This window comes from Mobula birostris, chromosome 30, assembly GCF_030028105.1.
Source record: "Mobula birostris isolate sMobBir1 chromosome 30, sMobBir1.hap1, whole genome shotgun sequence".
Classification (NCBI taxonomy): Eukaryota; Metazoa; Chordata; class Chondrichthyes; order Myliobatiformes; family Myliobatidae; genus Mobula; species Mobula birostris.
The window spans coordinates 33,485,257-33,501,550 of NC_092399.1; the positions used below are offsets into that span (position 1 = coordinate 33,485,257).

General features: G+C 48.3%; 1 protein-coding gene across 1 annotated transcript in view; it reads right to left on the reverse strand.

The window, feature by feature from the left end:
- LOC140190472 (potassium voltage-gated channel subfamily KQT member 4-like) overlaps positions 1–16,294 on the reverse strand; it is a 112,572-nt gene that overhangs the window by 31,035 nt on the left and 65,243 nt on the right. Inside the window, exons 9-10 of the mRNA XM_072247086.1 lie at positions 15,305–15,522; positions 12,800–12,902 (exon numbers count right to left, since the gene is read on the reverse strand). Coding sequence (XP_072103187.1) covers positions 12,800–12,902; positions 15,305–15,522 — 321 coding nt within the window. The remainder of the gene's footprint in view (positions 1–12,799; positions 12,903–15,304; positions 15,523–16,294) is intronic.

The window sequence follows — 16,294 nt, forward strand, 5'->3', positions numbered from 1 at the left end:
TAAGTTCGTGGCCTAAGGTAGAAGGAGTCAATTTTAGAAAACCCAGCACATTTATTTTTCAACATAGTTCCCTCCTACATGTACACACTTAGTCCAGCGGTCGTGGAGCATACGGATCCCTTCTTTGTAGAAGTGGTCCACAGCAGGGGTGATTGATAAGTTCGTGGCCTAAGGTAGACGGAGATGAGTTATTAACTTCAAACTTTCTGCATTTTCAGTCAAAGAGATGAACTGCACGTGCATGTTACGAGACCGTCTTGGACCTCCAGGTGGTCCACAGCAGGGGTGATTGATAAGTTTGTGGCCTAAGGTAGAAGGAGATGAGTTATACAGCTCTCGTTATATGCACGTGCAGTTCAACTCTTTGAGTGAAAATGCAGAAAGTTTGATGTTTCACCTCATCTTCTTCTACTTTAGGCCACAAACTTATCAATCACCCCTGCTGTGGACCACTTTCTGGAGGTCGAAGACTCCGAATTCTACAAAGAAGGGATCCGTATGCTCCACAACTGCTGGACTAAGTGTGTAAATGTAGGAAAAAATAATGTGCTAGGTTTTCTAAAATTGACTCCTTCTACCCCAGGCCACGAACTTATCAATCACCCCCCGTATTTAGGGCCCTGGTCAGAACCCACTTGGAGTACTGTGCTCAGTTCTGGTCACCTCACTACAGGAAGGACCTCACTCACTACTCGACCTTTTCTCCTTGGAGAGGGGGACAACGAGAGGTGACCTGAATGAGGTGTATAAGATAATGAGAGGGATTGATCATGTGGATAGTCAGAGGCTTTTTCCTAGGGCTGAAATGGCTAACACCAGAGGGCACAGTAGGTACAGAGGAGATGTCAGGGGTAAGTTTTTTACGCAGAGAGTGGTGAGTATGAGGAATGGGCTGCTGGCGATGGTGGTGGAGGTGGATACGATAGGGTCTTTTAAGAGACTCCTGGATAGGTACATGGAGCTTAGAAAAATGGAGGGCTATGGGTTACCCTAGGTAATTTCTAAAGTACCTACATGTTCCGCACAGCATTGTGGGCTGAAGGGCCTGAATTGTGCTGTAGGTTTTCTATGTAGGTTGTTCTATGAACAAGAATGCTTTATATTGTAACATCTGAAACAGAATGAAAACAGCAGTGACTTGGTTCATTAAACCTGTTAGTGCAAACACAGAAACCAACAGAAATGTCCTCATTACATACAGTCAGCTCCTCAGGGTGTCTGTACAACACTCCGTGGTCCACTCAGTGCTGAGTGAGACTTGTGTGTCAGGCAGAAATAAAGCAGAACCAGCTTGGGCTGAAAGTGCTTGAAGTAAACAGTATCAGCTTTAGTGGTTATTGCTCAACGATTGGGGAAGAGAGTGCTCAACTTGCAGCTTGAGTGAGGGTGTGAAGCAGCTGGTCATGAACAGGTTAATAATCCTTCAGCATCATCCAACATCAGTGATCCAGCAAGCTCCAGTAACCCAGCACCTCTGGGACTTCGGTAGTGCCGGATGTGAAGATTTCCTAGACTACACAGGGAAAGTTAAGAGCGTGAGAGGCGCATGCCCCGCAATCTCTCTTTTCTCACCCTGCTATAGGTGCCAGATTATCACTTCCCACTGCCTCTGATCACCCACTCTGGACATTCTCCCTCTCCCCTCTCTCCCATCGGGCAGAAGAAACAAAAGCCTGAACGGATGTACCGCCAGGCTCGAGGACGGCTTTTAGATAGATAGATAGATAGACAGATATACTTTATTAATCCCAAGGGAAATTTGGTTTTGTTGGAAATTGGGTTTCGTTACAGCCGCACCAACCAAGAATAGAGCATAAATATAGCAATACAAAACCCCCCAACAATCAAACAACAAATGCAAACTATGCCAGCTGGAAAATAAGTCCAGGACCAGTCTATTGGCTCAGGGTGTCTGACCCTCCACAGGAGGAGCTGCACGTTCGATGGCCACACTGTTACCCCGCTGTTATCAGACTATTGAACGTCCCTGAGTACGATGAGATGGGCGGTTGACCTCACAGTCACGGCCGACCCACTGACATTGGATGATGCTGGACAGACTGATCAGTGGAAGTGTTAATATGCTGCCAGAGGTAGATGCGATAGAAACATTAGGGTGCTCTTTGATGGGCATGTGAATATACAGGGAATGAAAGGAGATGGACCATGTCCAGGGAGAAGGGATGAGTTTAACTTGGTGTTCTTATCCTAATTAGTCCAGCGACATAGGGTCTGCTCCTGTGCTGTCCTGTTCTACATCCTTTGTTTTATAAGGCATGAACACCAAACATACCTTTACTTCACTCTCTTTTACACAGAGCCCACAGCAACATAATAAACATTCCAGGGAACCTGGGAATGTGAAATACACAAGCACGCTGGATCCCAGCTCCAGCCACAAATCTTGAGCCCAGGTGTTCCCGTCGCCAGCCCTGACTTCAACCGCACACTCTGTCTCCAGTCTGGATGATCAGAGACACAAAATACCCTGCAGATGCTGGGGTCAAAGCAACACTCACAACATGCTGGAGGAACTCAGTAGGTCGGGCAGCATCCGTGGAAACGATCAGTCAGCGTTTCGGGCCGGAACCCTTCGTCAGTACTGAAGAGGGAATAGGGCCTCTGCGCCTTCCCTCTTCAGTGCTGATGAAGTGTTCCGGCCCGAAACGTTGGATGATCAGAGTTTCACTGACACTGGTTTCTAAAACATGAAAGTTGTTCAACAACCTGTGCAGGCCTCACCTTCAACGGGACCTGACTGAAAGTTTTACCTCGGTGACAGTGATCAAGGCTCATCACCATGGATCTAAGTAGAATTTATTTTATTTCAATTCACTCATTCATTAATCCTTGCTTGCCTTAGAGTTGCAAATACTTTGGATGTGTTCTGTAAAGGTTTTCAGAGAGCTTCATAACAATTTTTGCTGTGAGTTAAATTCTCAACGAAAATTTGATGAAATCACTCCAGCTACTTCTATTTACCTCATTACACAATCCATAATCTTCCCAGGAGAACTGTGTTTGGGATTGAAGCGAACAATGCGGGCACCAAAACGACCAGGTACACAAAACAGATGTCACACAGGGTTTTCTCCTTGGAAGCCGAGCCCAGAACTGTATGCTAACTCTGCATGTTTCAGTTTCCCCCAAAACAATAGCCTTATTTTGTTGGGTGTTCCTGTGGTTTACGTGCTGGGAGGTGTCCTACTGCTCTCTTTATCTGATTTCTAATCCATGGGAGCCTGTATTCAAGTGCCAAGGTTTGAGTGCTGCCAGCTTTATGGAACGACATCGAATGTCTCCCCAGTGTCAAAGTTGCAGCAATGAAACTGTGATATTTAATTGATGGGATGAAATCCACTGATTCTGAGTGGTCAGAGTGGCTATCTGTCTGAAATCCCTCAAAGCAGAAGCAATCTATTATCCTAAAACTGCTAAGTCACACTGCAGAGATCTGTAAAAGTTGCATAATGACAAAGGATGAGGGGATTTGTTAGAAGCTGAGACAATTGCCATTTTCTGTATACACTGCACTATCTTTCTCTGGAGTTGTATGATGGGGCAAAGTCATGGGAGTTTTCCTCTATAAAATTCCGTCCATTCTGCATCTAATGCTGCTGTATCCCAGATCGACCTTACTTTGGGAATGTGCGATGGAAAAATGCAGTATTCTGTAGGTATGTCTGAATTCAGTGCTGGATTTTCCATGCTAGTTGGGGGCGGGTGGGAGGGGATGGCTTCTGTACCCTCTCCCTGTCACACCTCGGCTGTAGGGTTGGATTTAGTATGTCACCGCTTGCAGCTCAGCAAAAAGAAATCTCACTCATGAAGGGCAATATCAGCTTTGACAACGTCACTCCACAACCCCGCCAAATGACAGCTCCATGCACTCACAGTAGACAGCACATTGGGAGATCTACAACCATCACTTCCGTCTATCTTCCATCGCCTCCCTCAAACTACCTCAACAACTTGCTTGCACATTAAACGTTTTCCAGGTGGGACCACAAACACTGGCTCATAGTGCTCAATGTTGATCGCCCTCCATTCCATCTCTCTGCCTCTCCTCCGTCTTTGCCTTGTTCCATCTTCATTAACCTTGGAATACCACAGAATCTCCTCTCTACCGCCCACCTCAATATCTCCAACCTTTGTCCTGCTACCAAGAAAACTGGAGCACAGGAGTGTAGGAAACAGGATTGGGATGAGGCTCCAGGAAAAGATCACAATCATTCAAGGGTTCAATCAGCAAAGTCTGAAGCAACATACACAAAATGCTGGAGGAACTCAGCAGGCCGGGTAGCATCTATGGAAATGAATGAACAGTCATCGTTTTGGCCAAGGCCCTTCCTCGGAACTGGAAAGGAAGGGGGAAGACGCTAGAATAAAATGGTGGGGGGAGGAGAAGGTGATAAGTGATTGCAGGTGGGTAGGAAAGGTAAAGGGTTGGTGAGAAAGAAGAGGATAGGAGAAAGGAGGAGGGGGCCTGGGGGAGGTGAGAAGTAGGTGAGAAGAGGTAAGATACCAGAATGGAGAATAGAAGAAGAGGTGAGGGGGAAGGAAACATTTTTTTTACCAAAAGGAGAAATCGATATTCATACCATCAGGTTGGAAGCTACCCAGACAGAATATATGATGTGGTTTCTCCAACCTGTGGCATAGGAGGTGGCCATGGACCGAAATGTTGGAACGAGAATGGTAATTGGAATTAAAATCACAAAAAGGAGAAAATCTGCAGATGCTGGAAATCCAAGCAACACACACGTTAAACTGTTGGGCCGCTGGGAAGCTCTGCTTTTGGTGGATGGAGTGGAGGTGCACGACGACGTGGTCCCCCAATTTATGATGGGTCTCACCAAAGCAGAGGGGTTGCATCAGGAGCACCAGACACAACAGATGACCCCAGCACACTCACAGGTGAAGTGGTGCAGAAATGAAGATCTTATGGCTCAAAGCTTGATTAAGGGAGCTGGGTTTAAGGAGATTTTAGAGGATGAAAGAGATACAGACAGAGATGACAAGTTAGGGAGAAAGACCCAGAGCTTAGGGCCAGTTCTTATTGTAATTTATGGTGTATATTATATATTGCCCTGTCCTACTGCAGCAAAACAACAAATTTTATGTCATATCTTAGCGCTGTTAAAGCTGATAAATTTGCTAATGATACAGCTATTGCCAGAACCTCAGACGGAGATACGAGAACGTACAGGAAAGAGATATATCAACTTGTTGAGTGGTGTCACACAATAACCTTGCATTCAATGTCAGTAAGACCAAAGAGCTGATTGTGGACTTCAGGAAGGATAAGATGAGGGAACACAAACCAATCTTCATCGAAGGACCTGAAGTGAAGAGAGTAAGCAACTTCAAGTTCCTGGGTGTCAATATCTCTGAGGGTCTATCCTGGGCCCAACATATCAATTCAGCTACACAGAAAGTATGACAGTGGCTATATTTCATCAGGACTTTGAGGAGATTTGGTATGTCACCAGAGACACTCACAAATTTCTACAGATTAACTGGCCGCCTCTCTGCCTGGTATGGTGGGCTACTGCGCAGGTTCGAAATAAGCCAAAGTGATTTCTAAGCTCAGTCAGCTCCATCATGGGCACCAGCCTCCATAGTAACCAGGACACCTTCAGGGAGCGATGCCTCAGAAAGGTGACATCCATCATTAAGGACCCCCATCACCCAGGTCATGTCTTGTTTTCACTGCTACCATCAGGAAGGAGGTACAGAAGCCTGAAGGCACACACTCAGCAATTCATGAACAGCTTCTCCCCTCTGCCATCTGATTTCTGAATAGACATTGAACCATGAATACTACCTCACTCTTTTTTGTTTCAATTTTTGCACTATTTAATATACTGTATATATACTTACTGTAATTCACATTTTTGTAATATTCTATATTGCATTTTACTGTTGCTGCAAAGATAACAAATTTCACAACATCTGCCGATGATACTAAACCTGTTTCTGATTCTGGATTCATGTCACTAAAGAGACCTCAGAAGCTGCAGGTTTGGAGGAGACTACAGACAAAGGGAAGGAGACCAAGGATAAGATTTCTGAGGCAGTCAGTTGCCCAACCAGTCAGCCAGTGACCAAGGAAAGGGAGAGACTGAGTGGATGTGAGGGTCAAGGTGAGCCTAATGTATGGGAGGTGGGAGGTCAGACTAAGGAACAATAAAATATTCACATCCTGACCTGACAGCACTGGATTAGTAGAGAGGGTAAAGGGGAAGGAGCATTTGGAGATGGGTTGGGCAGGTGCTTGGTCCTGAAGCTGTCAGGGGAAGGGAACCTATGCCAAGCTTGCAAACAGTCTGCTTCAGTCCTGGGCAGTGGCGGGGAAAGGACACGGAGTGGACGTGGAGTTGCTTCAATGTCTGACTGCAATGATCTTCCCACGCCATTGCTCATCAATCAAAGCCTGTTGGTGTGAGTGCTGGCAGGCGGAAGGAAAGCAGACAGTGCCTCCTCTTGCACTGGCTGTGGAATCAGCGTTGGGTGCCCTGCAGATCCACCCGTCCGCTCAGTGTTCCACTATCCTGTGACAATGCCTCGGAAGCATGGAGCTGCTTTTGTACACAGAGGTGATTACATCTGCCTCTATCAAAGCAAAATATGTCTGAAATGTTGGTCACTGCTGTAAGGCAGACCGTAAGACACAGGAGCAGAACTAGGCTATTTGGCTCATCAAGTCTGCTCCACCATTTGATCATAACTGATTATTAACCCTCTCAACCCCATAACCTTTGACGCCCTCACTAATCAAGAACCTATCAACCTCCGCTTTAACTATGACTTGGCCTCTACAGCCGTCTGTTGCAATGAGTTTCATAGATTCACACTTTAGGAATAGAATAGCCAACGTTCCCGCCGCAATATGTCATGAAGAATAACTAAACGGTACAAACACATTTAGGGATGGCTTGTTCGTCTGTAGTCCCATAAGCTAAAGAGCTCTCGGAATGAACTTTAGTACGTTTAACGGGCAGCTTGTCTCCCGACGTGGAGACAGAGGAGTTCAAGGAATGGGAGAGTGGTATTGGAAATGGTCCGAGTGACTGTGAGAGCAGGGTGGAAGTCAGAAGCGAAGTTGATGAAATTGCTACGTTCCGATTGGGAGCAGCAGACGGCACCAATCAGTCATTGATGTAGAAGTGAAGGAATTTGAGAGGGATGTCAGAGTATGCTTGGAAAAAGAATCACCCCATGTAGCCAATCAGAAGGTAGGTGTAGCTGAGGGTCATATGAGCACTGGTGGCTAATGCGTGTCCTGAGATTGTCAGTGGAGAGTTAGACTCTTGGATCTGCCTATCGCTTGCTAATTTTTGCCCTCCCTTTCACCTCTTTATACTAGCTATCTCCCCTCTATTATTTCAGATGATATGACACTATCCATTTCCATCTTTAAGTGTTGCCTGATAAGCTGAGTTTCTCCAGTAGCTTGCCATTTGAATGTTAGCAATACTTGAGGCTATCATTGGGTCTCGATAAGTCCTTCCGAGAACTTGGCCTGGATTCCACTGACTTCCTGAGCGGAGCCGGGAAATGTGGAACTTTGGCATCCTCTCTGACTCCAGGCTCTGCATTACTTCCAAGAGAAATGTACACTGCTTCTATCAGATGAAGCGTTAAACCTGATCAGTGTCTCGGTGGATGTAAACACCAACTGCCCCTCCACCCCACCACCCCACACCCTCCAGTATTGTTTCCAAGAAAAAGGGAGTTCCCACCAACATCCCAACAGTACACCATGTCCTGCTCCTTGTTTCCCTTGATCAACATTTCCAAAGTAGGTATGGGCTTGTAATCGCTTTGGTGTTTATCCTGTGAGTGAATTGTCGCCTGTGCTTCCTATACCCTAGAAGGACTTGTTAAATTGTGAAGCATAATGTTATAGAGTTGTTCATCGCAAAGATCAAGCCCTTCAGCCCATCGCATCCATGTTCACCCTTTTATTACAAATCCCACCGTGATGGTACCTTTCTCTGCCTTGTCCATTCAGGTCTCTGTCAAGGTGCCCCTTAAATGTACTGACTGTCCCTGAAGCATTTGGCAATATGCTGGAGGAGACACGAAGGCAGTCGTTGGTGCAAAACTCTCTCTCCTGTCACCTAATCCACAACTTCATATCCACCAGCCTTTACACCCCCATCCCCACCTTCACTGTCACGTACGAAGAAGTGATTCCCACACCCTGGCTTGCCCCTCACTGATCATTCAATGCCCTGTGCGCCAAGTCTCATGCAGCTCTTCAAGTCCTGCAGTGACCCCACCCTTGGTGACCTGTAGTCGTCTCACTGGGGACTCCACCACCTCCGGTTTTCCTCCGACATCAGGTATTACTCCTCCTGCCACTTCAGTCCAGCTCCACTTCACCCGAGTCCACTCCACCGTTTCTCTGTCCCCTGCCAGCTCCACTTGCTGCCCCGATACACCTGACCACCGGACTGAGCTTTCCACTTCCCAGCCTGACCTTCCCCTCCGGTCCTGCTTTCGAGGGCTCAGGACCGAGAATATCCTCCCTCCCCTCACTGACAAGATACATTCAAATGTTTCCTCACACAAAACTGGCTCCAAGGCAGCCAGTTTTTTTTTTCATGCATGGGTGATCACACGTACAAAGGACAGGCGAGAGAATATTCCCTGTGTAAATCCCTAACCCAAATACACATCCCAGCCTCACACGAACATTCATCTGTCAACTCTTGTTCCAGGAGGCCCCTTGCTCAGTGCTCACATGTCAGCTCTCTGCTGACCAATAGACTATAGAACACAGGACATTATAACACAAGCACAGGCCCTTTGGCCGACATGTTGTTCTGACCTTTTAACATTTTCTAAAATCAATCTAACTCTCCTCTCCTATATAGTTCTTAGTTTTTCTATCATTTATGTGCCTATCTCACTGTTTCTTATCTGTCTCTGCCACTACCTCGGCAGCACTTTCCGCACAACTATCGCTCTCTGTGTAGAGAAATTACCTCGAACATCCCCCGCAAACTTTCCTCCAGTCACATTAAAATTATGCCCTCTTGCATGAGACTTGGGAGAAGGTCTCTGGCTGTCCACATTATCTGTGCCTCTTACCATCTTGCACACCGCTATCGAGTCACCTCTCATCTTCCTTAACTCCAAATGGAAAAGCTCGAGGTCATTCAACCTATCCTTAGAATGCGTTCTCCTATCCAGGCAGCACCCTGGTAAATCTCTTCTGTACCCTCTCTAAAGCTTCCACACCCTTCCTCTAGCAAGGTGACCAGAACTGAATGCAATACTTCAATGCAGAGACAGCTCCATCCCAGTATCAAAATAAAATACTTAAACAAACTGTAACTTCCCTATCTGTACTGCAGTACCGTAACATACTTAGCCCAATTCTTTCTTCACAGCCATGTGGTTAGGCCCGATACACAGGCCAGTCCTTCCGAACACTGCTCGGACGTAGATACAGGCAGCTTAGTTCCACACAGCGGTGAGGTAAGTAACTCAGCCGATCGCTCCACAAAGGCTCCATCATCAAATTGACAGCCACCCACGGCCGTGCTGGGGCCAGGACCAGTGCAGCCCAATTTGTTCCTGCACAGCGCTCCAGGGACAGTCTCGAAACAGACACTGTTCCGCGGGATATTACACAGCACTGTCCATTCACTCCGGTGTGCTGAGCCCAATTATCTCAACACTACAGGCTCTTTAAGTTGTTAAGCTGAGTTTATTGGCAGTTGGACAAGTACATCAATGTACAGGTGCAATGGAAAACTTTGCAGCACAATTACAGGGATGGAGCATCAGGAACACAAATTCACAAGAAAACCAAAATTTAAATATAAATTTCAGTCCTTGCTTTCCCAATGTCTCCACCTGTCGTCTGGACTGTCATCTTCCTCCTCCAGCCCTATTCCCACAGAGGATCATCAGAGAGTGGGTATTATCCCCTGGCATTAAAAAGACAGAGGGAGAAGTGCACAGGCAAAGACTTGACAAAGACCACATCGTCCCAGGACACAGAGAACAACCATCTCTGACTGGTAGACTGGTCAATCTCACCTCGGTACTCAGGGTCAGTGTAGCACAGGGAGGGTGGGTCTGTACTCAGGGTCAGTGTAACACAGGGAGGGTGAGGTCTGTACTCAGGGACAGTGAAACACAGGGAGGGTGAGGTCTGTACTCAGGGACAGTGAAACACAGGGAGGGTGAGGTCTGTACTCAGAGTCAGTGTAACACAGGGAGGGTGGGTCTGTACTCAGGGTCAGTGTAGCACAGGGAGGGTGGGGTCTGTTCTCAGGGTCAGTGTAGCACAAGGAGGGTGGGTCTGTCCTCAGGGTCACTGTAGCACAGGGAGGGTGGGTCTGTACTCAGGGTCACTGTAACACAGGGAGGGTGGGTCTGTACTCAGGGTCAGTGCAGCACAGGGAGGTTGGGTCTGTACTCAGGGTCAGTGTAGCACAGGGAGGGTGGGTCTGTACTCAGGGTCACTGTAACACAGGGAGGGTGGGTCTGTACTCAGGGTCAGTGCAGCACAGGGAGGGTGGGTCTGTACTCAGGGTCACTGTAGCACAGGGAGGGTGGGTCTGTACTCAGGGTCAGTGCAGCACAGGGAGGGTGGGTCTGTACTCAGGGTCAGTGTAGCACAGGGAGGGTGGGTCTGTACTCAGGGTCAGTGTAGCACAGGGAGGGTGGGTTGTACTCAGGGTGAGTGTAACACAGGGAGGGTGGGTCTGTACTCAGGGTCAGTGTAGTACAGGGAGGGTGGGTCTGTACTCAGGAACAGTGTTACACAGGGAGGGTGGGTCTGTACTCAGGGTCAGTGTAACACAGGGAGGGTGGGGTCTGTACTCAGGGTCAGTGTAGCACAGGGAGGGTGGGTCTGTACTCAGGGTCAGTGTAACACAGGGAGGGTGGGTCTGTATTCAGGTTCAGTGTAACACAGGGAGGGTGGGTCTGTACTCAGGGTCAGTGTAGCACAGGGAGGGTGGGTCTGTACTCAGGGGCAGTGTAACACAGGGAGGGTGGGTTGTACTCAGGGTGAGTGTAATACAGGGAGAGTGGGTCTGTACTCAGGGTCAGTGTAGTACAGGGAGGGTGGGTCTGTACTCAGGGTCAGTATAACACAGGGAGGGTGGGTCTGTACTCAGTGTCAGTGTATCACAGGGAGGGTGGGTCTGTACTCAGGATCAGTGTAACACAGGGAGAGTGGGTCTGTACTCAGGGTCAGTGTAGCACAGGGAGGGTGGGTCTGTACTCAGGATCAGTGTAACACAGGGAGGGTGGGTCTGTACTCAGGGTCAGTGTAACACAGTGAGGGTGGGTCTGTACTCAGGGTCAGTGTAACACAGGGAGGGTTGGTCTCTACTCAGGGTCAGTGTAGCACAGGGAGGGTGGGTCTGTACTCAGGGTCAGTGTAACACAGTGAGGGTGGGTCTGTACTCAGGGTCAGTGTAGCACAGGGACGGGTGGGTCTGTACTCAGGGTCAGTGTAACATAGGGAGGGTGGGTCTGTACTCAGTGTCAGTGTATCACAGGGAGGGTGGGTCTGTACTCAGGGTCAGTGTAACACAGGGAGGGTGGGTCTGTATTCAGAGTCAGTGTAACACAGGGAGGGTGGGTCTGTACTCAAATTAAATCAGTGAGGATTGTGTCAGGACTGCCGGCAAATAAAATCAGCGAGGTTTCTACCGGGGCTGCCTGCAAATAAAATCAGCGAGGTTTCTGCTATGGCTGCCTGCAAATCAAATCCGTGAGGTTTGTGCCGGGGCTGCCTGCAAATGCCACCATGCCCCTGGAGCCCATATGGCATGCCCATAACTCTCCGATCCTCAGCATGCGTCTTTGGAATGTGGGAGGATTGATCGCCTCATTCAGTCACAGGGACAAAGTCAAACTCCTTACAGAGACTAATTCCCGATCTTACAGCTGGTTGCTGTAGAGTCTGTTTATTGATTTATTGAGGTACAGTGTAGAACAGACCCTTCCGGCCCTTTGACCCACACCACCCAGAAATCCCCGATTTAACCCAAGTCTAATCCGGGGACAATTTACAGTGACCAACCGGTACAGCTTTAGACTGTGGGAGGAAACTAGAGCACCCGGAGGAAACCCACGCGGTCACGGGGAGGATGTACAAACTCCTTACAGGCAGTGGCGGGAATTGAACCCGGGTTGCCTGTACCCTAAAGCGTTGTGCTAACCACTGCACTAGCGTGCTGCCCCTCTATGTCTTGTGCACCTGTCTCCCATTTGGATATTAATTCCACCCCAGCAGTCTTCCACACGACACAGAGGCCATTCCCCTCAACACCGTGCTTTGGGGGCTTCTTCTCCCACCCTGGACAATCTGGGGCATCACAGTGGTGCAGCCACTGCCTCACTGCTGCAGAGGTCCAGAACCGATCCTGATCTCGGGCCGTTGTCTGCGTGGAGTTCTCACACTCTCCCCACAACTGTGAGGGTCCCCCCACCGCGTTCTGGTCTCCCACCGCATCCCAAAGGCTAATCGGTTGCTGCAGATTGCCCTTAGTGTGTGGGAGAGTGGTACAGTGGGGTAGGGGTGATGGAGTTGATAGGAATGCAGGAGAACAAATTGGGATTAGTGAGAATAGATGGTTGATGGTCAGCACAGAATCAGTGGGCCGAAAGGCCTGTTTTGGAGTAGAACGACTTCAAGACTCTACTCCACGAGGCTAAAACAGCATCTGACGTCGATCAGATGGCTCCTTGGCTGGGAAAAACTTATTTTAGTGGAAACACAACCCCCTCCTGTATGCCCCGTCCCCCCGACCGCACTAACCTGACGGCCCGGATCAGTGTTTTCACAATTGGCTTGGCATCTTCCATGCTGATGTCACAGTGAAAGGCCTTCTCGTCGTAGCTGTCGTCTCCCAGGTTCTCGGCTGCAGTCAAAAACCAACGATCGGGTTGTTAGATTCGGCCAGCCCATGTTTCCGGGGCAGGGCAAATATCACAGTGAGTCTGGACCCCCTCCCCACCCACCCACACCCACCCCCCCAGCACAGAGCTGCTTCTGGGCAATGCCAGGGAATGGCTCTTGTTCCTACCTTTGGGCAACGGTTTGAGGGCTTGTTGGGAAAGAACTTCTGACGCACTGTAGGTCATAGAGTGATGGAGCACTACAGCCCAGAAACAGGCCCTTTGGCCCCTCTAGTCCATGCTGAACAGTTATTCTGTTCTGTCTCATCGACCTGCACCTGAACCTATCCAAATTTCTCATAAATGCTAGAATGGAAACCACACATACCACTTCCACTGGCAGCTCGTTCCGCACTGTTACCACCCTCTGAGTGAAGAGGTTTCCCTCATGTTCCCTGAAATATTTCACTTTTCACCCTTAACCCATGACTTCTAGTCTCGCCCAACCTCTGTGGAAAAAGCCTGCTTGCATTTACCTAATCTGTACCCCTCATAGCTCTGTGTACCTGTCAGGTATCAGGTCTGATTACAGGCTGGTGCTGCACCAGCAGGGCACCTCGTGATTTCCTCAGAATTGGGGAATAGTGACCTTTGGACAGTGGGAGCTGGCCAGGCCCCTCACTAACCTCCAACAGCAGAGGCTGCTGGTGCTTGAGGGTTGTGTTAGTCGCTCTGACTGGGGACCTCACTGCGTGAACCTCAATCAGCCGGCTTGGCTAGTGGCTGTGAAATGGCCGTGCGTGAAGCAGTTTAATTCCATGCCAAGGATGGAGAGGCACTTCAGCAGTGCACCGGGAAGATGATAATGTCCATCCTGGCCCCTCCTTGTGGAAATCGGATTCACAATAACAGAAAATGCCGGAAGCATTCAGCAGGTCAGGCAGCATCCGTGAAGAGAGAGCAAAATTAATGCTTCAGGTCAAAGGCTGTCTATCATACTCTCTGACGATAGGCCTTTGGCCTGAAAATAAGCTCTGTTTCTCTGCCCACAGATGCTTCCGGATGTGTTGAGAGTCTCCAACATTTTCTGCCACGTCTTGTTTCTCTGGCCTTCATCTCTTTATGTGACATCTTTGTCCTTTAATATGTAGGTACTCTCAGTAGGCATTGGTATTCCCAGTCCTTTCAATTCTTGGTACAAAATGCCACAAACAAGTGTAAGGACTTTTATGTTACCGCGGAGGGTAAGTAAAATGGCATCTTTGTTATGTTAATCTGGGGAATGCGGCTTTGTTGTGTTAAACACTGAGAAAGTTTGCGCTAGCAGTTTGTTTTTGCTTTAAAGTCTGATAAGAGAGTGTTATTAACCAATTAGGATAGTTGTTATGGTTTTGGTTTATTTGAAGATACTGTATGCGCGGGGTTTTGGGGCAGAAGGCGGGAGAGCTAGACAGAGGATGGACCAGGTGCTGTGAGTCCGCTAACGGGGTCGGACCCCGAGCAGGACATTCGGCAAGGAGACGGAGATGGACTCGTGTGGAGCGTCTGGTCGACCATCGTTGTTGGTCCCAGGCGGCCGGTTGAGGTGGTTCGAGGGGGTCGCAGGGTGAAGAAGAAGGTCCTTGAGCTCCAATGGTTTTTGTGCACGAAGAGATTGAACTTTGATAAGTGGGGCGCCTTTTATTTTCCTTTTATATTTTATTCTCTATTAATTATATAGTTCCAGTAATATCTATAAACTGTAAATCATTTAATTGTATCTGGTGTATTGTCTGTTATTTGGGCGGGGTGGGGTACATCACACAGCATCCACACAAACTATTACCCAGATTGGCGGGGCCGAGGCTGTTTCCTTAGACGACAGCGAGCCGAGTGACCCTGAGGGTGGCCAGGGGGGTTACACAAGCATTGCCTGAATTTAACCTCAGACCTGGGATTTGTGTGCAATGGAATTTAGGATAAAATGTCGTGTGTTGTGTGTAATGTTGAGAGCTGTGTGTAAAATTGTGAGTTGTGTATAACTGGAGCTGTATACAGTGCTGGGAATAATATGTTACATTGGCAGTTGTGTGTAATGGGAGGTGTGTGTAATGAGAGGTGTGTGTAATGGGAATTATGTGTAATGAGGGTGATGTGTAATAGAAGTCATATGTAATGTGAGGAGTGTGTAATGGAAAGTATGTGCCATGGGGAGGTGTGTGATGAGAAGTGTGTACTGTTGGAAGTCATGGGTTCTAGAAATGGGGTTCCTGCCCTTCCTCGTTCCCCAGCTCGGTCTGTCACGCACTCTGTAAAAACAGGGCCAGGCCACTCGGGCCCTCTGGGCAGTACCCAGCTCTCCCCTGAGTGGCCTTGCAGGCTGCCCAGATTGGGAGAAGCAGGGACCGATGTCAGTGAGATTGAATCGCGGGACCTTGCTCCTTACTTTCCACCGTGGCTCTGGGCTTCAGGCGGAGTGAGGCTCGGAACCGGGTTCTGTCGTTGAAGCTCCAGCTCTTCTGCACCTTGGTGGGGCTGATCTGCGTCGCGTTCTCTGTACTGGGGCAGCGCTGGATGCTGGGGGCAGACGTCTGCTTGTTCCTTATACTCTGAATCCTCGGACTGTTCATCTTCATTCTGTCTCGGAATCCTAACCTCTGGTTACTGAAACAAGGCAGGAGAAAGTGTGAAGAGCTCTCGCATCGTCTGATATTGCTACCCAACATAAAGCCAATGCTGTCAAAAAGAACAAGACACTTAGATATTTAAAACACATTTATACCACACATGGAAACCAAAGTATTTTGGAACATGGATACCCCCTTTCCGAAGATCCTGGAGTCTGACCAGAGAGCCAGACACTGACCTCATCATCAGTATCCCATACTATCTGGCTACTTACGATTTGTAATGTATATTTGCATTTAATAATGTATATGGAAGATTTATTGTGACATTGTTTTTAACTTTCAGTATCCTCACTGTTGACTGGTAGGTACCTTCACCCAGAGGCTATTTTACAGCATTAATATTTACTCATTCCAGTGGAGAGTGAGGCCAATCAGGCCATCAAGCAGAGCAATACTATCTATCTTATTCTCTTCCTCTCGCATATCCCTCTGGTTCCCTCACACTAGGGGACGATTTGCAGTGGTCAATTAACTGCCCGACACGCACGTCTTTAGGATGTGGCAGGAAGTGATGCGTTCCCTCAGGATATTCCATGGTGTCAGGGAGAGCGTGCAAACTTCTCAAAGACAGAGCACCAGAGGGTGGGGTCAAATCTGGGCCCCTGTGTCACCCTTACAGTCCTCGAACCTTTACGTGCCTTTCAGATCCCAAGCCCAATCATTCTCCAAGGAGGAAAACTCAAGTTTCATTATCTTTCTACTGGTCTCAAAGATTACAAAATAATTTGAGGTACATTTCTAAACCA